The 23,706-nt window shown below is 38.7% G+C and overlaps 1 protein-coding gene across 6 annotated transcripts in view; it reads right to left on the bottom strand.

Moving 5' to 3' along the window:
• Positions 1–23,706, bottom strand: part of sema5ba (sema domain, seven thrombospondin repeats (type 1 and type 1-like), transmembrane domain (TM) and short cytoplasmic domain, (semaphorin) 5Ba) — a 166,707-nt gene that overhangs the window by 61,574 nt on the left and 81,427 nt on the right. For all 6 annotated transcript variants that reach the window (XM_044215757.1, XM_044215755.1, XM_044215756.1 and 3 more), the window contains one exon: positions 23,570–23,615. In XM_044215757.1, coding sequence (XP_044071692.1) covers positions 23,570–23,615 — 46 coding nt within the window. The remainder of the gene's footprint in view (positions 1–23,569; positions 23,616–23,706) is intronic.

Below are 23,706 nucleotides of genomic sequence, written 5' to 3' on the forward strand. Positions count from 1 at the left end.
TTGCCAAAAATATCAATGCACCACAACACTGACATTTTATCACATTATAAAGTTGACATGTAAATGTGTTTTTACACATCCAGTCAACATTTAGCATATGTGTAGAGTCAATGTTAGAGTCACCTGATGAACATTCACTCTCCTACAGCTCTGTTTTTGTCTCCACCAACTCCTGAGGGAAATGTCTGGTTCTTTAGTTGCTAAATGCTCAACTATGTATCACTATAGTCACTAACTTTGTTGCTCCAGCTGGAAACCAGGTTAATGAGAGCGGTGAGAGGGAACCAAAAAGTGCTGAAAGACACTAAAATGCCCCACAGAGCTGAGGGGAACTGTGAGAGTCCAGTGATAATTCTGTGAGTTTGTCACCACAAGCAACCCATTACACTTAGTAATTTGATCCATTGTTAAATATTGATTAGCGCAGCTTCAACCAAGATAAACTAAACTAAGCATGAAAACCAGACAAAACCTCTGTACTCTACAACCATGTGTAAGCGCAGGTTAGCAGCGGAGATTGAGACAAATTAATTTGCATTATAAAGCTATGTTAAGCTCCTGCAGCTGGTAGAGCAGCAGTAAGTGGGATCTGGCCTATATTGATAGTTACAGCTCATCTCCCTGTCTCCCATAGCAGCTCCCTTCAATTAACCTGCTTCAGACTGTACTGGGGAGAGAGACGGCAGCAGGGGACAGCTATATAAAGTAAACTGTGATTAAAATGAAACTTGAGCTCCAGACACTGAACATGAAGTAGACGAAGATATAAAAATACCAAAAGTAGCTAATGTGCGCTGCAGGAGTCATGCTGCTCGTGCTAAACCAAAAAGTATGCAGACAACCTCAAATCCACTTCCCATGAGCACAGCGAACAGCGTGGCACCTGCCATTCGGAGAGCAGCCCCGCCCCCTCTGCGGCAGTCCATCACTCTGCCTGTTGAAATGAAAACACTGCTCCTCCACAGCCCCAGCCTGTCAGTCCCTGACAGCCTGGGGACTGATGGGATGACGTCATTGTAAACACACACACACACACACACAGGGTGATGGATGCCTTTGCGATGAATCATGGCTTGGGGCATTACCATCTTTTCGGCAGGGCCCCTTCTCCAAGGATCCCCATCGGCTTAACCCGCTGACCTTCACCAGAAAGTATCCCCTCCCTCCCCCTCCCCCCCTCTCTGTCCATCTCTTCTTCTTCACACCACTTTGGAACAAAGCCAAACTCACACAGAGCTTGTGAGAATACCAATTCTGCCTCAAAATCCTCTCCCTCAAATACCTTCACTCTGTACCGAACCCTGAATGGCCTGCCATCAACAGGATGAATTAAAGCTGTATAATGCATGGACAGGATGCAGTGTTTATTTTTTGAAAAAAAAAAAATTCTTGTTAACAACAATCCAACAAAAAGAAAGGTAAGAGAGAAAGACAGAAAACAATATTTCCACACATTGTGTGTTGATACTGAAGTACTCATTTACTGTATAATTATTAATCTGTAATGAAGAACAGCTCAGTGTGGGGGTTCGCTCACCGTTGCAGTCTGACCTCTGTTGACTTAAGGTTATGGAAAATATGCAACAATTAAATAAAATTAAGTGAAAAAAGTGAAAAAAAATGTCAAATTTAAAAGGCAACTGAAACTGAAATTTAGAAAACACTGTTATGGTCAAAATTCAGTTTAGGATTAATTGTTATGAAAAACCGTTTTGCTTTTTTTTTTTTTTTTATTGGTGGACCCTTACGGACTAAAGCAATATAAATCATGGAGCTATGGACACATATTCAGACTCTGACCACTTCAAAGGTAGGGAGTCATCACTTTTTTCCATCTCTCTTGTTCACCATGCCAGTAAATCTGAATGAATTATACTTTGGTGCTCATGGTTTCCGTAAAATGAACTGAAGGACTGAATTGTGGAGACTCTAACGATGTCCATATTGACAAAACTGCCATTTACAGGGGGTGAGTCTTTCTGCTAAGATAACCAGCTGTTAGCGTCATATTTACCGTACAGACGTTAGGGTGGTATCGATCTTCTCATCCAACTCTCCTCAAGAAAGCAAATAAGCGTATTTCCCAAAATGTCAAATTATACATTTAGGGAAATACTGTGGTCATGGTTAAAAGAAACTATTGTTGACTGTTGGTGGTATATAGATACCGAACAATGTTCTCCCATGTCAAAGTCATTCACTTTGTCCACCCCAACCTCTTAACCTAGCCACCATGTCCACCAGACTATGTACTATATCACATTCCAGCTCCGACACTGCTGGAAATGATCCACTGCCAATTTATTCGTAGTGCAAATGTCTACTGGATATGTGAGCATCTCACGCAGCTCAACCGTGGCTCATTTTTCACACCCATCTTTACAGGCCACGTGTATTTTTTACCAAAACAGTTTGCATCTGTGTAGAGTGACATCCACTTTTAGTAATTTTGTAATTCATTTTTCTTGTTCATTAAGAAGGAGATGTCCATGAAGCAGGAGAAGGAATGCTGTGGTTTTACTTTGCTAATATGCAATATTATTAATACAAGATACAAGATAAAGCAAAGACAGCATGCTGCACACAGTTAAGTACAGCCACCAAGTATCTGTTACATCGATCATGAATAAGCTGCAAAAGTGTATTTAAAAATGCTTGTAAAACACAAATGTCAGCAAACCCCTATAAACATTATTCAAAATGTGTCTGAACAACAGACTGCTTAAAGATTCTCTGCTTCTGTAACACTTCCAGTGGACATTTGAACCATGACAGAGATGTGATGGAGCCTTAGTGCAACTGGAAGGTGACACATCCAGTGGGCATGAGAGGTAAAAGGTTTTCTGGCACTATAACAACATAGACACTTCCACCTTTGTTTCTGAGAGACAGTCATAATTTGCACAGCCTCTAGAGGTCCTTCTCAGGTAAACATCAACATAGGTTGATATTTTAGGCATTTGAGCAAACAACCAATACAGTTTTTTCCTGGTGAGGACAGTCTGTGTACAAATATCAGTATCAAATTTGTAGATTTCATAGACATAAACCATGCATAAATATGGTAGAAACAAGAAAAAAAGCACATGAAATGTAATTTAAATCACCGTCGCTGAAGCACAATATAAAAGACATTAAAGAGTCGTCTGACTCTCTGAGACATCGAGTTACAGCCATTTTTCATGCTCAAATAGGCTCAAGGCCACAGAGCGTGTTTATTATTTGTGCCTTTAGCCACGGATGCATGTTAGAGTTAATTTCCATCTATTAGCAAGGCCAACAACCATGTGCTCTCCCTGCCATCACTTCCCCTCCAAACTGGAGCCTGACACCCCATTTCTACCAATTTCGCCACTCCTTAGACAGAATAAGAATATCTTGCCCCTGGCATCTTTCTTAAAGGAGGGAAGGGGAGAGGGGGGACATGAATTTTTTATAGGCAAATAAAATAGCAAAAAAATACAATTAGTATCAGGAAAGAAGATTCATTACTTCTACTGCAACAAGATGGTGGCTGGGCTCGAAAATGAATTATATTTTACGAGAAACAGAGAGAAAGAGGGGGGAAAGAGAGGTGGAGAGTGGGAAACACTAATGAGGTAAAGAGAGTTTGCGAGCAGCCGTGGCTGCAAATGTGATCGTTTCCTGAAATGTGGCGCTGTGTTGATAAGGCCGCCTCTCACTAACACACTGCTAACATCATGTGTGACAACTAATTATAACTCATAAATATTGTAAATAAGTGTGTCGGGGGGAGTAATCGTTGTTTGAATAGGAGCTGTCTGGCACTTGTTACAGTCAAGTTAGATTTGTATACCACTACCACTGGGATTGGACCTTACTGGTGTAAGTTTAGTCTAGAAAAGTATGAAAAACATGAAAAATATTAAACAATTTCTTTAACATGGAGCATTAAAAGTTAAGAATCTGAATAATAGCCTAAATTAAGTAACAGTATGACAAAATATTAGTCAAATATCTCTCTCTTCAGTTAGGACATTTAAGAGGAACATTTCCTTTAAACATTTATTTACACAACATGCTCTGGGGCACAAAAAACATATAAAAAAGGTTTATTTATCATTCATTTAAGCCGGTAATTTGCAAATTGCAAAACTGAGAGATATTCATGGGAAGTGGGAAAGTATTCTGTATGTCGTCATTGTCTCATAAACTACCTCTTTAGGCTCCTCATGTTTTCTTCCTCAGTCATCCTGCTACACTTCACCGCAGGCTTTTTCTCTAAATTTTACCTAAAAAATACATCTACATATTCACCCACCACCTCACTGAGAGAGAGAGATCATCCATCTACAGTATCTGTTCTCTTCAAGGTGTCCTCACTTCAAAGCATCCTACACTTACAGACTGTTGATTCATCCCTCTTGTTTCCAGCCCTCCATTCCTCAATGTGATCTCCCTTTCCATTTAACGTGCTTTGTTCTCTCCATCTACATAATCTGTTATTTTAAGCAACAACCCACATCCAACACGTACACACACACACACACACACACACACACACAACTTGACAATATGGCAAATTTTGGCACAAATCGGTGTCCAGGTGGTGCAGAGGAGAAACACTCAGCCACCAACGCAGCGACACAGGAGTGAACACCACTGGCAGTGTTCGCAGGAAGAAAACCAGCGACGCATCATGTGCTTGTCTAACCCGCTTGTCAAACAGACTGTTGATATGAGATGGTTCTGTAAACCGTAGATTATGGTCCGTTTTGATCATTTCATTTCCACCACTTCCTGCCCTGACAAAGAACTTTAGATGTTAAAAGGTACAGGATGTTCAAAATCGTGAATTTGTGGCTTAATAGTTGTTGATTATGTATGTTGTCTTGCAATCAGTGTTTAGAAATGCATCAAATGCTGTTAATAGCGCACATGTTGTTCCTTAACCCAAATTTTATTTTTTTTATTAGCTTTATTTCCTGTTTCGGGTGGTGGGTTTTAAATACAAAGTTTGGCAGTGTTTCTTCACACTGAAAATTGGGTCCAAATAAGGAACTTCTCCTTAGTTATTAGTTTTATTAGTGATGACAGAAGGTGACTTCCTGACTTTTGTGAAGTCTTGAAAAGTGCAGAACTATTACAGAAGAAACATGTTTGGCAGATTTTTCACCACAGTGTTTTCCAAGTGACAAAGAAAAATGATATTTGTGTGCTGCACTTTCAGCCAGACCTGCATACAAAGCAGCTGCATACTGAGCTGGTTCACAATTTAGTGCAGGAGGCAGCGCGGCAGCTCTGTAGAAATTTTGTGGAACTTAGCATCACATGAGTTTAATTAATTGTGAAATGGTAGTGATATATATTTGTTACACACATTTTTGTTTCATTATTTTCTTGTTGGGTTGAACTTGGTGAAGCTGCTCTGTATTGTGAATGTAGATTATGTTTCTGGCCGTTGGGGGCTTGTCTCGTTCAAAAATACAGTTTGTGGCTGTGGGATCCCTCTGTTACCTTTACACTGTGTGCCATATTTTTGTGTCGTGTGTTGCCATAGCAACCTACATCACAAGGCGTTGTTGTTTGTAGAGCCCTGGTAGCAGAATGGTTACAGCGCATGCCACATATCTGATTCCGGCTGGGGACCTGTGTCATACCACCCTCTCTGGTCCTCTTTATTTAATTTGCATCTAATTTTAACATCCTGGCGTCTGGACTTCTATGAGAAAAATCATAAAAATCTTTATAAAAATCTTAAATATTTTCTGTAACTTCAAATGCTTCACACAATACATCACATGTATTCCTACATATAGGAAGTGTGAGCTTGAGGCTGTAAGCATGAAACTTCATGCATTTTATGCCCTGCAGGAGAAGTTAGTGGCTGACAGGAAACACAGCTGCTGGCAACTCCAGGCCAAATGAGGGAGTGAGCAGTGTCAAGAACTGTCAGAGGTGCAGTGCCCCTCCAGAGGGAAAAGTTTGGACAGAATGGTATTTTGGCAAAGATCTTGAAAATCTGTTTTTATTGGAGAAAACTGTCTGCGTAGCTTGGGGGAATGTGTTTTTGGGGAGCTGAATATGCAGTGTCATCAAGAGTGCCTTCCAATACAATCAAGGGAAAATCGGTCCTTCACTGAGTATCAGAGATGTGGCAGAAAGGTCTGGACAGAATTTCATCAACCCCAGCACGAACACAATACTAAACTGCAGTGTTGAACTACTGTACTGTAAAACAGCAGAACTTCAGAGGTACGTTACAAATGCCAAATGTCCAACATGTCCTCATTCCTAAACGACAGAATAGGCCGATTGCCAATCACTCCCAAAACGACACATATGACAGGCGTACCGGACCTTACGTCACGTGACGAAAGTTAAAGCCGTGGTTAACGTTGTGAAACGGTTGCAGTTTGGTTAGGTTTAGGCTAAGGTTAAGATGCTGTCATGGTAAATCTAAAAACATTTTCTATGACAATATTAAGCTATACTTTGATATGAAAATGCACCAAACCCATAGGTTCACATTCACTGTTATAGTGAACGGCTCATTGTCTCTAAACACTGATCCATGGACACACCCACATCCTCTCCTTTGTTTCATTCACCCTCACTCTCTATCTCACGCACACACACAAGCTCCTCTGCTCATACCTGTCCCTGTCAAACACCATATTCTGACAGACTGAACAGTGCAGCGTGAGGTCACAAACATACAACGTCATCTAGACGCTGCTGCAGACATGGAGGGAAGGAGTCTGAGGCAGTGTTCAGAGTGTGTGTCTGCAGTTCAACACACACCAGACCATTTTTAAAAGTTCTGACTAAATGTTCACATTGTTGGGAAATACAGCTAGATGCAGAGACCAACAGATAGACAGCAGCAGGAGAGATGAACAGCAAACAGCAGACAGTCATTCAGCCATGAACACAATGCAACAAACACTACTGACAACTTGTAGTATTTCAGCCTGTCTTCAAATGTGAAAAGCATCATTTAGACAACAATTTCATCCTAAAGCACTACGTATCAAGTCTAGTTTAAATTATAGAGTTCAGTCCAACAAGTATGCCTGACTGCCCTCTCGAAAATTATTCAATTTCACACACACACAGGTTGAGTATTGTTAGAAAATGTAGCTTTTTGTTCAATACCCAGCTACAGGCACCAAAATGTGTCCATAGCACCAAATATTTAAAACAAAGTTTACATGAAATGCTTGTTTACAAATTGTTTGGTCAGCTATTTACTAATCTAAATCACATTTATTTGTAGGTAGAGTTCTTGTATGAAACTAAATGCTGATGCACCAAAATATTTGGAAATATTTGAATTAATGAAAATAAAAAAGGTAGAAAAGCCTGTTTATATTTCTCAAACAAAAGTACTGAAAAAAGTACTTATTTGGTATCACTACTGGAAGGCATCTAAGCGGCACCAGGCAGTATCTAACATTTTTATGAGAGAACAAGGGACAGGTGTGCAGAGAGAAGCAGGATCATGTGACCTGCAAAGGGTGGGAGACTCTGAGGGCATCTGGTGGACAGGTGGGGAATGACACAGTCTGGACATTTCCAAGAAGTGCAGGTGCCAGAGGAACAGATGAAAGGGAGACAGGGCAGCTGATCCTGGGTATGTCAATATTTCCCTGATACCTTTTATTTTGGTATTGCTAGTATAAACACACACAAAAATCATTAACTAAAATAAGCTACATATTTACAAATAAATCATTTCGACAAAAACAACCATCCAAACAACCAAAATCAGCCCCACAAAACTAAATAAATATAAATACAAATGCAGTATAAATCAACACAATTATGAATTAAACCAGGACATATCTGATTAAAAACGTGACTAACAATCTGACCAAGCATTCAGTGCCAACTTTAAGTACTTGAACATTTTTGATAATTGATGCTATATAAACATTTTGTTCCGTATTGAAAGAAAAGTTGAAAGCAATACACAGTCCTACTTTAAATAAGAGAAATAAAGAGAAAAAAGTATTTTTAAAAATTGTTATAAAATTCTTACATGGGCTTACTGTGTTCCATGGTAACTATGAAAAAGCTCGTCAAATTTTGATGTACTGAGCGCCTTATAAAGGATTGTAGAGCTGTTCAGAACTGCTTAGACAAAAAAGAGAATGAAATGTTAGAAATTTTATAGTAATTACATAAAAAGAGTTAAATATGATTATTTCATTTGAAATATGGAAGAAATATAGAAATATGCCTGTATGAGTGATGATTTTTAAAATAATTAATACATAAAGTAACTGTTTTACAGCCATAGTAGTGGGTATTTTACAAGAAAACTGATTCAAGCGATTACAACTAGGAACAGGAAGCCGTTTTCTCCTCCTCTGATATAAAAGTGTTGAGTTAAATATATTGTATGGTTCAGTTTGTGCTAACAGCCTGTATGTGGTTGCCTACTCACACTGCTGCTGCCTCCCACTCACTGTAATTCCACATTAGGGAGGCTGACAGGTAAAAGCAGACTCTCTCTGACCAGCACAGTGGATTATTCCTTCTCTTCCTCAAACACTTACTGTACTGTATGCACCCACACACGTACAGATGAAGAATACAGATGAATGTGCACACAATCATGGCATTAAAGCACAGTGCATACATAGGGCTCATAATTAAAGAACATTCATCATTGCTTATTTTGAATATAAAAACACTGAAACACAAAAATAAAAAAATGTAATTCTAAAAATTCCATTTGCTAAATACCAGCACCAAGGCACTGTAGTTTAACCCTTAAAAATATATTATTACATTGAGTGACTGTCTGGTGCATAATGAGCAGCTCTCTCTTGACTCTCTGGGCTCTGACACACTAAACAGACAAGTGGTCACCGGGCAATTCTGCCGTGTGTGGCCAACCATCAGCGTATGTAGGTCTTTTCCGTGGCCATTTGGCCAAATCAACATGATGAGTCAGAGTCGAAGGCGGAGGGAGTTTTGTTGTTGGAGAACTGATTGGCTGTTCAACCTAGTGAATCAGTGATTTCCCCCATTTAGTGCATATCGCCTTTTCTTCTTTTCTAGTGCTGACAACACTAAGGCAAAGCAAAACTAAAATTTAAGGTGCCAGTATACCATTTTTTAAAGTTGTAATCAAATATAATCTTAATTGTATTCTAAGAATGAGACTTTTAAAACAGACTCATTGTGTAATGAAAACGTGCTCATGTTTGTTTGTCTTTCCATTTTTGTTTATGGATTACAAATACAGAATACTTAGTTATTTCCACTCATGCAGGTGCAGAACATAGGTGCATGTCTGTGGACAGCTCGCCACTGGTTGTAGTTTTGTAATCTGTAGTGGTGTGTTCAGCAACTTTTAACAGAAGTAATGAGGCAACATATATGTCTGTCTTTGTCTGCATTTAGGGTAAGGGCAATGCTGTGTTCTTAGTGTCATGTCTCTATTTGCAGCTTATGTTTCATTCTGTTTTTCCATATTGATTTATGAAATTAACCAGCAGCCAACACAACACAACTTTCTGGCATGTGGGGACATAAATCCAAGCAAAAAACACTTTGTAAAAACCAAAAAGCCTTATGCATACATGCAGGTACCACTGCCCAGACATTCTGTATGCCATTAGAGATTTGTTATTCATCCCCAGCCGGCCGGTGAAGCTACAGCTAATTACAGGGTGACCAGTAGCCTCCTCTTACTCTCAGCTCTGTAGCTCACAGATTATCCCTTCATTCTGACAAAGACCGCATCAATAATTAAATCTCCGGCCAAATTACAGCACAGAAATTAATGAAGAGTGTGAATGAAATCAGCCATGACTGATCAAACTCAAAGCAAGAGAGAGGAGCTTGATACTGTGGGCAAATCAAGGGTATGAATATCTGAGAGGGTCATCTTAAAGTCCATCCCGTGGCCTTTTTATTCATTTTGATCCTCTGCTTTCGCCATGAATCCACTCTGCCCTTTAGCACTGTGAGGATTGTAGCTGTATGTGACATGCATTATTTAGACGAGAGATCATAGAAATATGTATAATACATACCCCACTTTACACTAATACTACCTTCCTGAGAAAAGGTCAATGTGTCTTCAGCATAACCAAATGCCAATTCCTCCTGTCCCTAAGGAATTTGTGTCCAACAAAAACACCTACACTAACAGATGCATTTATTTTTCTTCTGGTGTATTGGGATGTTTGCACAAGGCATTTCCTGTTTAAAGGAGCAAAGAGTGACACTTGACTTAGTGACCCTTCAGATCAGCTCTGCTCTCCTGACCTTGATACACCGCAGGGAAACGATGCACGCTGGGACCAAACAACAGCAAACAGTAAAACCAGCTGTTCTACCCGGCACTAACTGTCCTTTTGATGGACATACTGGTTTCATGTTACTGTCAGGTTTCAGTGCAAAGTGTGATTCCAACAGACAGTCATTGTTTCAGTTTTAAACGAATTGCCTTTGATTTATTTTTACTTGTCTAATAATCTAACCACTCGTGTTAATTTTCTAACTAGAAATGTTGCTGCATTTAAGTTAGTGAGTAAAATGTTATCATTACCAAAAGAATGTGAAATTAAAACACGTGTTGTAAACAACCAGTATTTGTCTTTAAAGAAGTAGAATCTTTGTAGGGATAGGCAACGTGGTTTAAATCAATATCGCAATTTTAATTAAAAAGAATTTCTGATATATATATATATATATATATATATATATATATATATATATATATATATATATATCAAGACACATACATTTTCTAATGAAAGCAATGAAATGCATTCTACTGTTATGCATTACACACAAAACCCTTTATATATGCAAATCAAAAAATGTATTTAATCACGTTTCAGTTACAATTGCTTCTATTTAAGGCTGCAACTGCAACAATTATTTTCATTATAAATTATTCTGGTGATTATTTTTTTGATGAATTAATCAACCATTTATAAGATCTCTATTAAACATCAGAAAATAGTGAAAATGCCCATCACTGTTTCCTAGAGCTCAAGGTGATGTCTTTAAATAGCTTGTTTTGTCTGACTAAAAGACCAAAACCCAAAGATATTCACTTAATTATAATGTAAGACAAAGAAAAGCATCAAATGCCTCACATTTGAGAAGCCAGAACCATGACATTTTGTCAATTGACTAATTGATTAATTAACTAATTGTTCCAGTTCTACGTCCATTATTAATTTCGACAAACTTTTTTTTTTTTTTTACATAATAAGATCACATCATTGCAATATGATTCCATTAAATATTATACTGCTAATTATTACCTAGCTCTACCATATTGTCTGCAATTATATTGAAGTAATAGAGTTGCGAAGTGGGAGGAGTTATTTCGGACAACCCTGGTTCTGGAAGTAAAAGTCCTATTCATTTTTCCCATAGACAATATTACATGACTCACAGCTGGAGCACTTCTACTGCTCAGATCGGCATGAAACTCTCCCGGTTAAATAATCAGTACAAAATATTAACAACTGCATTAGAAATGATCTGCTTCTTTGGTAAAAAGTAGTATGATGTACAAATGTACAAGCTTGTGTGCATAAAAAATTCAGGTAAGAACTTAACTACAACTCCCATAGTACATTTTGGTAAGAAACATCACCAAGCATAAAATTCCATCACATGCACCGCAAAATGGTGGGTGGAGGCTAAAAACAACGGTGCAGAGAAAACTGATTTTATAATCTGCAGCTTAAATCAGTTCACTTTCAATTTTCGGGTCAACTTTGGTTGAATTCAACAACAAAGAAGTGTTTTGAATTCGCTACCGCTCTGATTCACGTCTCTCACTGGATTCTTGTCCATGGCAACGACAGCTGAGGCTCATGGATATTGTAGTATTTAGAGCTCCGTGATGATAAAACATGATTTCTCAGAAACAAAATTGAAAACTTGTGGTCCTAACATAAACCTATATGATTGTTTCATTATCCAGGAGAGTCCTGTGTTTCTATATTGTAGGATATTGTTGAAAGAAAAATTTGAAATGGGAACACAGAATGAACCAGCAGCAACTCCCACTTTGCATCTCTAAATAGGATTAGGTGAATGAAATGTGGCACAGTGGTTTTATGATGCCAACAAGGTAAAAGAGTCAGTGTATTAACCAGAGTACACACATTAGCCAAAACATAGCCAAGAATAAGTTCAATTACTGACCATAAAATATATCAAAAAGGTAAAACTGCACAGAGAAGACGTAAGTAAGTAAGTAAGTAAGAGAAACAAAAAGACATCTTATTACTTTCACCTCTGCTTTTCTGAACATTAAAAACACAGATTACAGTGGAACATCACAGTGCAGTTTTGCTTGAGTACCACTGTCAGCCTGTATCCCAGCCTTGCATCTGGTAAAGAGGTCTTTAGTTCTGAAGAGACAGACCATCATGTCACACAACAGGACAGCCACCTGGGGGCTGCTCGTCATCAGCTGGCTGTGGGAGCCAGAGACTGCAGCTCAACTCAAACAAGCCCAAAAACAAACACCACATCAAGGACAAATCCCAGGCCCCACACACACAGTGGGCCACTCCTGTCTCAGAACTTCTGACATGCAAGAAAAGTAACAACAAACAAAAAGAAAAATCTCCCACTTGGAAAATAAGGACACAACAAAATAGAGGTGACCTCAAGAGCAAGTAAGTCTCTGGGGGGAAAAAAAAAACAAGACCCCACATTGGGTCCATTCATATCAGGGATAATGGCTGTTTGAATTGGACATAACCAAGAACTGTATTTGTGGGAAGAGTGAAATCACAAAAAAGCACAGTCTTCCCTTTCCACAACCCCATTACCCCTCATGCATTTACAAAAAGGGCAAACCAATCAGAAGGAAACGCTTGACTGGAACAGCACACCTACGGGATCAGAGTGAGGATGTGTGTCTTTTGGAGCTTAAAGAGACAAAAATCAGGAGTCAAGCTGAACTTTTTTCAATGGTCCTGCACATGTTTTCCACTCCTCTCTCCTACATGTCTTGGTTTTACAGTGACCTGAGATACCAGTTTGGATGAATGAGCAACTTTGCAATGGCATGTACATCCATTATCATCTGTAACACTGACGCAAGTGAATATAATACTGTTTGGAGTAAAGGTCTGCATATTGATGTACAACCTGATTGTTTCATACAATGCAAAACTAGTGGAGTGACACAATGAATGGGCACAGAGAAAAAGATTCAGTGGAGGAATAAACCTGATAGAAATGCAACAGCAGTTCCATATCAGGAGCAAATATAATGTTCTCCTGAGGAGAAATGTCACAGAGAGGCCTTGTGATTTTTTCAGTAGATGGGATTTAGAGAATACGCAGAATGGTAGAGCAAGCAACAGAGAAAATGAGTAAGAGTGGGGCTAGTGGAGCAGTGGGTTAAGGCAGGTGGATGGATGGAGTCAGATATGCGGAGATCCAGACAGTAATATGGTGTTTACATTCCACCTCCATGTTGCTGCTGTCTTATCTATGCAGGGATATTCTGATGGACTGACAAAGACCTCTCTCCTCCCCTCCCATCTCCTCCCTTTACTTCTCCACTCTACACACAGGAACAAACTAATTGTATTTACTCCTGTTGCGGGCATTAAAAAGCTTTTTGGTGCAAGTGTACTATCCACTAGTTAAAGATAATGGATAGCTAACAAAATAGCTAGCTTGTTGTTTGCATGCTAGCTCATTGAATATGTTGTAAAAGACAGTTTTGAATTAATTTTTAAGGACTACTGAACAGAAAACCTGTGTTTTGAGTATCAAACACAAGTCAAATTAGTCAACAAAAATAAACAGCTAACCAAACAAAAGCTGCATATTTAGCCATATTTTGACAGAGATATGGGTGTTGAGCGTACAAATAAACAGCTGAGAAAAGGTTTATTCTGCAGAAGTGATTTGAGATTTATGGACATTTTAATATGTTCTTTTTGGCACGAAGCTTGGTCACTGTTGGAATCCATCCAACCAACTGCTGTGAATCCAAGCTGACCACAGCTGCTGTCCTCCCTTAGCAAGCGACAACATTTCAGAGCCACCTCTCAATCGTGCAGGGGGTTAGTGTTTGATACTAAAAACATAAGTAATTGCTATATATCCTTCTATTCCGTGAGTATTCCTTTAAACCTAGGATATTCTAATATTTGCACTTCCTATTATGCTTTTAAATTTACAGAACATGCTGTTCTTCTATTTCAACAAAAATGTGAGCAAAGAGCAGGTTATTTTAATATATCCTTTTCACTCTGGCATATTTCTACCTCCTTCCCATTCTTATTCTTTCTCTTATCCTTATTTCAATCCCCATCTCTGTCAATGCTGGTACTTAAGCTCAGTAAAAAGTCAGGTCAGTACATCTGTGACCCTGTACTGACTGAGAGGCTGATACCAGGAGTTACATTCTTCACCATCTTAAGGTTAATGCTGGAGCCTTTGATGCCATGCCTCGTCAAATAACTGCACATCTGTGAGTGCAAGTAAAAAAAAAAGGAGAAAAGACAGAAAGAGCGAGAGATAATTTATGTGCAACCGCATCATAGTTGCAGTAATTATGTGAATGCATGCATACAGTATGTAAGGAATGGGCTTCGAGCAGCAGTGTGTGACGACTTTTCTTGGCATGCCTGACTAAAGAAAAAGAGCATCTGACACAAACTGACAAGGGCAACACTGACTACTGTGACTCACAAAAACCCGGGGAAAAAAGCAATCCAGCCAAAGACAAAGACAAAATGTACAATTCTGTAGCTCCGTGGTCTTGTACAAATGTTAGCGGGAGGCAAATCAATATTCTATCTCCTGTTAGTACCTTGCAACATGCGGAAGAAAGAAAGAGCCATCTAAACAGGGCTCTGCTTGTGTTATTTTCTATTACTTTGAAACTACAAAAGAAGGTGAGAGAAAGGGAAGAAGGTAAAATACAAACGGAGACCGGCATGCATTCATTCCCATCTCAGACATGACAAGTTTGCTCATCAAAAGTTGTTGTTATTACTTTGTTTTTTTCTTGACAGCAGTGCAATTGCTCATAGCACATCTGGCAGATCTGCATCCCAATAAAAAGAGAAAGATGACAGAAACAGAACTCTTGCTTCAGCTCTCCTTTCCCTCTCCCACCTATCGGATACTTGAGCTTCTCTGTTTTAACCACTCTCCCACTCCTCTGTTTTATCCCCCACCACACAGACACACACACCTCCCACCACCTTCCTCCTGCTGTTCTGATTGCGGCGGAGATCAGGCCGACCAGCACAACAGAGAGAAAGAGCTCTGTAAGTGGGTGCTGCTAGGACAGAGCATGTGGGTGGATTGCAGTTAGGCCCACCACCAGCATTAATACTACATCCCACCAAAAAAGACGAGAGAAAAAGAAAAGAAGAGTTTAAAGATGAAAAGAGAAGGAGGGTGGAGGATAGAGACGCCAAACTAAGAATACTCAGCAACACCTGAGTAGGATGGCTGAGCAGTCCCACTGTGAGGTCGCTGGGTGGGTGACGGTGTGTGTGAAGTACAGTATGTGGATGAAGCGCAGGGTACGTTGTGTTTGCACACATATTATAAGCTCAAAGCGATGAAAAAAGACGTAATTTATTCACACATCTCCACTCAAATGTTCAGGTCGTGTGTTCATATACGTCTTTATATGTGTTTTTTGTTCTTGTGTGATTGGGTTTATTGACTTCAGGATAATTCCAGTTTATTACAAACGTGGGTCCTTTAGTTTTGGCCATCATTATCTATCAGTTATGATAACATGGCACTTACGAGTTAATTGTTGAAATCCGGGAACACGGCAACACCGCTAAAACAAAGGTTAATGGGGAAAAAAACACAAGTGGTCAGATGGTCAAACAGCAGTTTAGCCAGATGAGCTAAACTACTTAATTTGAAGATAAAACCTAAAGTGAACACTGTTTTCCTTATTGCAAAGGAAAACAGCGTGCACACACAACCACAGTAAGTACTGTAGGTGAAAGTTGAACCAGGAGGTTCGTTTGTAAACTGTGATGCATGTTTACAACAGACAGTAATAATGGGTAATAATTTAACTGGCTAACCCCTTTTTAGTAAATGTTGCCATGTTCCCAAATCTCAGTAGTGAACTCGTAAGTGCCATGTTCTGTGACCATTTACAGCACATGGTTACACAGATTTGATAGAAAAGGCTCATTCCCCATTGACAAAAACATAATTGAAAATCTGATCTTATTTAAATCAACAGCACCGATAACTTAGCACATAAGGCACTGGCATAACGGTATCAACAAAGCAGACAGGGAGAAGTGTAAGGTTATAGAGGCCTTTACTTGCATGCTTCCTCCCTTTGTTCAGACCTTTTTTATCATCTCATCTTTGTCATATGATGGTTGCATAGATGTTTTTAACAGTTAGTATATATATATATATATATATATATATATATATATATATATATATATATATATATATATATATATATATATATATATATATATATATATATATATATAGATAGATAGATAGATAGATAGATAGATAGATAGATAGATAGATAGATAGATAGATAGATAGATAGATAGATAGATAGATAGATAGATAGATAGATAGATAGATAGATAGATAGAGTAAATGTTCATATTACTTATTCATTGAAAATCGCCAGGTACTTTGCCAAAGTCTGCTTTTCCTCTATAAAAACACAACAATGGGAAGGTAGTATGTGTAAGAAACATTGTCTCTGAAGACTCTGAAAGCTCTCTATGGACAAGTCCTGTGCAGGTACTGCACACCGGGGAAACTATTTTGTACGACTCCACAGAGACACTGAGGCTCACTAGTCGTCCAGAGAGAAAACTCTGAGCTGAGCAGACTGAAAGCTTGTCACCTCCCTCACACTGTCTCTCATATTCACTCCTCTTTTCTTTCTCATTTGTCTTCATCCCAGCTCTGTATGTGTGATTTTCAATGTTGTTCTCTTGGTCACTGCTTCTGTTTCTCGTTCCTTTTCTTCCTGTTATCTTCTCTGTCTTTCATTCTCCGGCTGCTGCCTTCCTCTTTATCCCCGGTTCTCCTTGTCCATCTCCTCTCCCTCCCTCTCGCTCTCTTTCTCCACTGATTGCCTACGCATTCACTCCTCTACGCTTGCCTGCTCACTAATGGCCGTGGCAGGTGTTCTCCCAGGTGCCTGAACAGAACAGCCTAGGCTGAGCCTTTAAAAGCCCTGGAATCAGCACCTTGGTGGCCCTCCCCCCTCTGGCATGGTCCGCCTTCAAAACCCTCTGCCACCGAAAGACTGCAAAGCTGGCATGTACACACTTGTCTGCCTCCACACACACACACACACACACACACACACACACACACATATATGCAGTGAGAAAAATACATCCAGCTCTTCATCTCTTCAGCTTGCACCCAGACAGTGGTTGTTTTGGCTTCAAGTGTGAGGTAGATTGGTCTGGGGCTCTAATTTGGTGCTGTCATGGACAGCCCATTGGATAACACACAAACAAACCACACACACCAGCACATACAATCTTTAATAGCGTCACACTGAAGAGGAAAGCGGACACTAAAAGGGGGGAGGGATGGTGATGGTGACAGGGGTGTGTAGTTACAGGCCATGATAATGGCCCACTTGGAAAGCCCAGGCCAACCAGTCCAAACAGATGAATGGGACAGCAGAGAATGCAGCATTGTGACTAGATCGTGAGTGGGCCACCCTCTTTGGTTTGCTTTTCAATCAATCAGCAAGTCGTTTCTAAATAGCGTCAGTATGACTTTCACCCGCTCTCAGAGGATGACCTTTATTTTAAAGTAAAGCCAGTCATGCTTTGCGTCCCACAGGGCTGGGTCTGTTTCTACAGGTTGACTTGGTTCCTGAGTGTAGCTGCTGCAGTTAACTTTCATACTGGCAGTTTATGCTGCCTTTAAACAAGGTTATATCTTTGACTTTAGAAGTAATGTATATAGTATGCTTAGCGTAAGTGGTTTAAGTAGTGAAAGAGCACTATTGTAAGGTGACTGACAATAAAAATGAACTTCACCTTGTTCCCTGTTCAAAAGTGGTTCATGATTGTGTCTTCTACATTTTAATGACATGCTAGGAGAAAAGAAAAGAAAAAAACCTTTTTACTTTTTTGAGCACTGGCCCGATCAGGGAACTGGTCGATTGTATTTAATGGCCCCGGGCCATCGGGCAATCCTTACTGTTGGACCCTGAATCAGATTACATTTATTGATATCTGGGCTGTCTGTATAATTTTCTTTAGGACCATGTGCATTATAGATGAACAGTGCTGTACCACTGTGCTATTAAAATGTATTATTTTTTGGTCCTCTGCTATTTTCTTCTATTTTTGCTTTTGTAATTTATTGTGTTGTTGTTACTACTTTCAGTGCAGTTTGATAGTGATGCTTTCATGTTTTGCCATGGTTCAGTTTATATTTGAAAAATTAATAAATTATCATAAATATGTATCATGCACTGAACTGAACGAAATGAATTAGTCATTTGATTCATAATTTACCTCTATCATAAAAGAGGTGGTCTTTTTTACTTTTCTTCAGCCAGTACAGGTGATCACACTCCTTCAGTCCACCTGTCTTTAAACTGTGCATTTTAAATCTTTCCTGTGTACATCAAAATGGGTTCTGATATCGCTTCCTGGTAATGTTTGTAAAGAGCTATACTTTGATGAGGAAAATGAGGTTCATGAGGGAGTGCAGACAATTTAACTCACGTTTGGACTCAAACAAACAAACCTAGTATGAAAACAGTTTTATCCTCTGACAGGTGGTTTGGATATTCAAGCAACATATCACTGGTTCAGGAATCTAAACTAAATACCTCAGAGAAATGAGCCTTTGATGTTGAAGTAGAGGCTCGGACTGGCAAGTGGGAGATTTGGGTTTGTTTTCCATTTGGTTATACAACAAAAGAAAGGGAGTATTTTAAGATGCCGCCCTCCTCCGTCTCTTTGGACAGATTTCGTTTACTGGCAAATGAGCATGGGGGTACAGACCCTCCTCTCTGCTTCACTGGATAGTTTGTATAATGTCCTCATTGATTTCAGCCTTGGCATCTCAGATGACACCTCCACATTGGCCAGAGTGAAGAAGGATCTACCACATGTATCCCTATAGCTCACAATAAGCTGAGGATGTGTATGTAGGCATGTGTGTGTTTTTTAGATTTTAGGTAGTATGTTTTAGTGCATGTGTGTGGGTATTTGTGTGTACACTAATATACTAACATACTAAGTATATGTATGTCTGTATGCTTTCTACATGTCATAAGGATGTTAAGATGACAGATGCCTTTTTCAGGACAAAGATCAGCTTTATAGAGCTGCAGAGAACAACACGACCAGGGTGAAAACAAATGAAAACCCTCATAAGTCAACTTCTCTCCTCCAAAACTAGACAACTAGGACATGCAGACAAAAGGCGCATTGATATCAGCAGTGACACACGGGTGGCAGCTGTACACATCATGTCATTCAGTTGTGGCTGCTGTGAAAGGGGACTTTGTCAGACAAAGTCGAGTCTGGTGATGTGCTTTCATCCTGTGGGGAAATGTAGTGTGAAATAATGCAGGTCGTTGTTCTTGAAATAATAATGTAACTGATGCTGCAAATTTTATTTCTTAAGCTACTCTTGGTTTTACATTAAAAAAATATTCAGAAAATTCAAAAAAAGGTTACACAAGCCTGTGAATAAAGGCTTATTAAACAAAGCTGAAAATGTAGCAAGTGTGATTAGTTAAAGGACTATACTGGTGGTTTAACATGCTTCCGCCTATTAACCACAATTCACACATGCATGTCAATATGTATGACCTTCTTGAAAGCACGCCACACACTTTTAGATTGATTCCTACCTCTCTATCTGTATTTCAGTACACTTTCACCACAGGGAAAATGTCACGTGATAATGCAGTTCTTTCTTTGTGCATTTGTGGAAGATCAGACATTAGAGAAGTCAAGTATAGAGCAGCAATGTTTTTCATGCAAGAATCTACCAAATTCGGTTTTCCTATCTAATAATACAGCTTGCATGTTTTTCAATTCTCAAATCTCAAATGTCAGAGCTTCCTTTAAAAGGTCCAGTGTGTAGGATTTAGGGGCATCTAGCAGTGACATTGCTGTTTGCAACCATTTGAATATCGCTCGCATCACCCTTCCTTTCCAAGCGTGTAGGAGAAACTACGGTAGCCGCGAAACTCGTGAAAAACACATACGGCCCTATCTAGAGCCAGTGATTGGTTTGTCCCTTCTGGGCTAATGTAGAAACATGGCGGTGCGACATGGAGACCTTGAAGGGGTCCTGCTCCTTCTGTAGATAAAAACGGCTTTTTCTAAGGTAATGAAAACACAACAATTCTTATTTTCAGGTGATTATACACTAATTAAAACATACTTATTTTCCATTTCTGCCAATAGCCCCTCCTAAATGTTGCACACTGGACCTTTAATGCAGCACCAATAATTTAGTTTTCAGTAGTTTTTAGGGAAAAAAAGAAGCACATCTTGATGATTTTCATATTGCACTGGCATCAACTGAAACCAATGTTTGCATGGAAAGTGGAAAATCAGTCTCATAACATGGGGTATGATTTGGAAAAATGTACATGATCACAAAAGTACACAAGATTTGTAATTAATGAGCTGAAACATGCAAAACCACCACTATGGTAACAGCAACAGTGGATTTGCTCAGTGATCAAAGATGTATCGCTGCTTTTTTATTGACTGAGTGTATACAATGTCTTATTATGCTTTACACTCCTGTCCCCTTCACTTATATACTTTACATAGTTAAAAGAAATTACATTAACCTTAACAGAATATGTAATAAAATTTGCCTTGCAGCAGTGGAAAACTTTGGCAAACCGAAAAGAAGATATCCTACAGTCATTTGACATCTGGGTTACATAAAGACTGCTTTTCTTTATTCAGTGACAGTTGTATCCCGGTTTAGATTATACAGTCCCATAGAGAGTCGGGGGTTTGTCACTTTTGATGCCTGATGCAACTGTACGGCAACCCGGTTCCCCAGAGCTAACACTCCCGGCTATACCAAAGCTACTTTACCGCATAACACTCACATCACCACAGGCCTTTCATAAAACACACACATTACACCCATAGGCAGAGGACACACGAAAGACACATGCCTATGTGCAATACACTCAATGCAACCCTACAACTTAATTATGTCCTCTGCAACATGGAGGATAATAAAAAATATATTTATGTTGATTCTTTCCTCAGCATATGCACTCTTCTCCAGAGGGTAATTTAAACTTGTCTCATGTAAATAAATATCCCTATCATTAACTTTTATAACACAACAGCGGTTTGGCCATATCCCTGATCTGGGAATGTTTTTTACATTTCTAGTTCTAGTTAACAGCAGTTTGGAATAAATAGAAGAAGAAGTCTGTAGTTAGATGGTCATCATGGCTCACCAGACATAAAGCATCACCCACAGAGGCTTTAACTTTACTGGCAGAAAATCAAAAGGGAAAAGATGTCACATTACCGCCAACCGTGTTTTATTGACATGTGATGCAACTACCACTTTTAGAGTTCAACTACCTCATCAAACTGTTACATAGTAAAATGATAAGCAATACTGTACTCATGTTATGATGCCTTTTCCCCAAAGGAAATGCTATGCAACTAAAGTAGACTGTAGTGTACATCATCATATATGCTACAATAAACAGTCCCTTTGAAATATTTTTATCGAAACATATCATTTTGATAGTATTTATTCAAAGATTTTTTTTCGTCACATGCCACAGGACGTACAGTGAAATGTAAAGTGACAAGCATCACAAGACAAAAGACAATAAGAAGAAAATGTGTTTTTTACATCACATTTTTTCTAAATAGGTTATATAAATATGATCACATCACATTTATATAACAAATCTTAAGAGGGAAAACGGAATTTTTTGTATTACGTCTTTGGTTGTAACCTTGTAATAAAAGTTTTGAAGAAATTAATTTAGAGCTGGGGTCCAACTGACAGGACAATTGTGAAGAAGCTTTTAACAAATTCTGGGAATTGGATGAGAGCAAAAGTCAACAGAGGGAACTGCTCGCCTGCTGTTTTGTTGCTCCTAAAGTTTGTCTCATTAACAAAAACAGTCTTTCTAGTTTCAGAAAACATGTTCGGTTTAAAAGTTAATCAAAGCAGTAATATACAACTGTCTGTGGAGGGTTCTGGTTGAGGCTCTTGTAAATCTTTCTGTTAGATTTATGTGATAAACTGCTCCCAAAGCATCTAATCAGATGATGTGTACACCCACCAGTAGTAATCAAGTTGTTATAAACTTGTAAAGAATGAATGAGATCTGTGGCTCTGTGCTGTTCTTTACCAGGATATGAGACACACACACACACACACACACACACACACACACACACACACACACACACACACACACACACACACACACACACACACACACACACACACACAAGCTGGCACTGATCAATCTTTTATGGAACTTTTTCTGACTACATTCAGACCCCTGCCAAAACCTGAGCTCATATAACCTCCACACATGCACGCATGTTCTACTGCATTTTTAAAAGGAACTGCTGCATTGGTATTACTTTATTTAGAGGACAATTATATGGAGGCCAAAAATAGATAAAGAAATAAATAAATGACTCAATAAATTAATATGCCATTAAATGCACCAAAAATAATATTAAAATTAATGTAGTCATTAAATAATATAATATAATGTGACACAAATTGATATTTCTGTTTTAATTTGTTTCTGTATTTATTTACATGTGTATTAATTCCCCTCTTTATTTACTTTCCCATTTAATTTTCCATTGTATTGATTCATTTGTTCATTTATTCATTTTTTAAATTTATTTATTCATTCATTCATTTAAAAAAAATTATGTATTATTTTCCCTTTGCATTTTCCCCCATTCATTTCCCCAAACTTATTTATTTCTCTTTTCTTTTTACATTTCTCTATGCATTTCTGCTTCATTATGCAAATGAGGGGGGCTGTTTGTCATGGGGTTAACTTTTCACCTATTGTTTGATCGACATCAGAGTGTATAGATCAACTATACATGTCTTGCTGCCACAACGGTGGCTTCTGACCACTGAGGGACAGTCGGCTCACAACTATCATACCGAGGAGATGTCAATCAACCAGAGATGTAATGATCAATGTCCAGTTTAATGACTTAGGGTCATGCAGATGGCCACAGGCAGGAATGACTTCCTGTGGCGCTCTGTGGCATATTAATTTATTTATTGAGTCATTTATATATTTTAGATTTTGGCATTTATATATTTTTGATTTTGGCAGTTCTGGTCCTCCATACTATTACCATATAATCTGACAAATAGTAAAAAAAAATTAAAATAAAAATCTAAAAATACACCATTTTCCAATTAATGATTCTCACCTTTGTATTTTAAAATTAAACTTGTGTCAATAAAGCCAGGTTTCATGGGGAAAAAGTGATATATTCCCAAAAAATAATAACTTTAAAACCACCAGAAAACATTCATCCTCAGCAGAGAAAAAGAAGAGAAATAGATACATTAGCATGCCTACCTGTATCAGCGACATGTTACTGAGGTCGAGTCTGAACAGGTGGTTTCTGTATGGAGGAGAGAGGAAAAGGAAATATGTGAGTGTGTGCACAATATGACTATCCTTTATCCAGAAAAAAAAATTGTGTTTAATAATGC

This window comes from Siniperca chuatsi, linkage group LG12 (assembly GCF_020085105.1).
Source record: "Siniperca chuatsi isolate FFG_IHB_CAS linkage group LG12, ASM2008510v1, whole genome shotgun sequence".
In the NCBI taxonomy this organism is placed as follows: Eukaryota; Metazoa; Chordata; class Actinopteri; order Centrarchiformes; family Sinipercidae; genus Siniperca; species Siniperca chuatsi.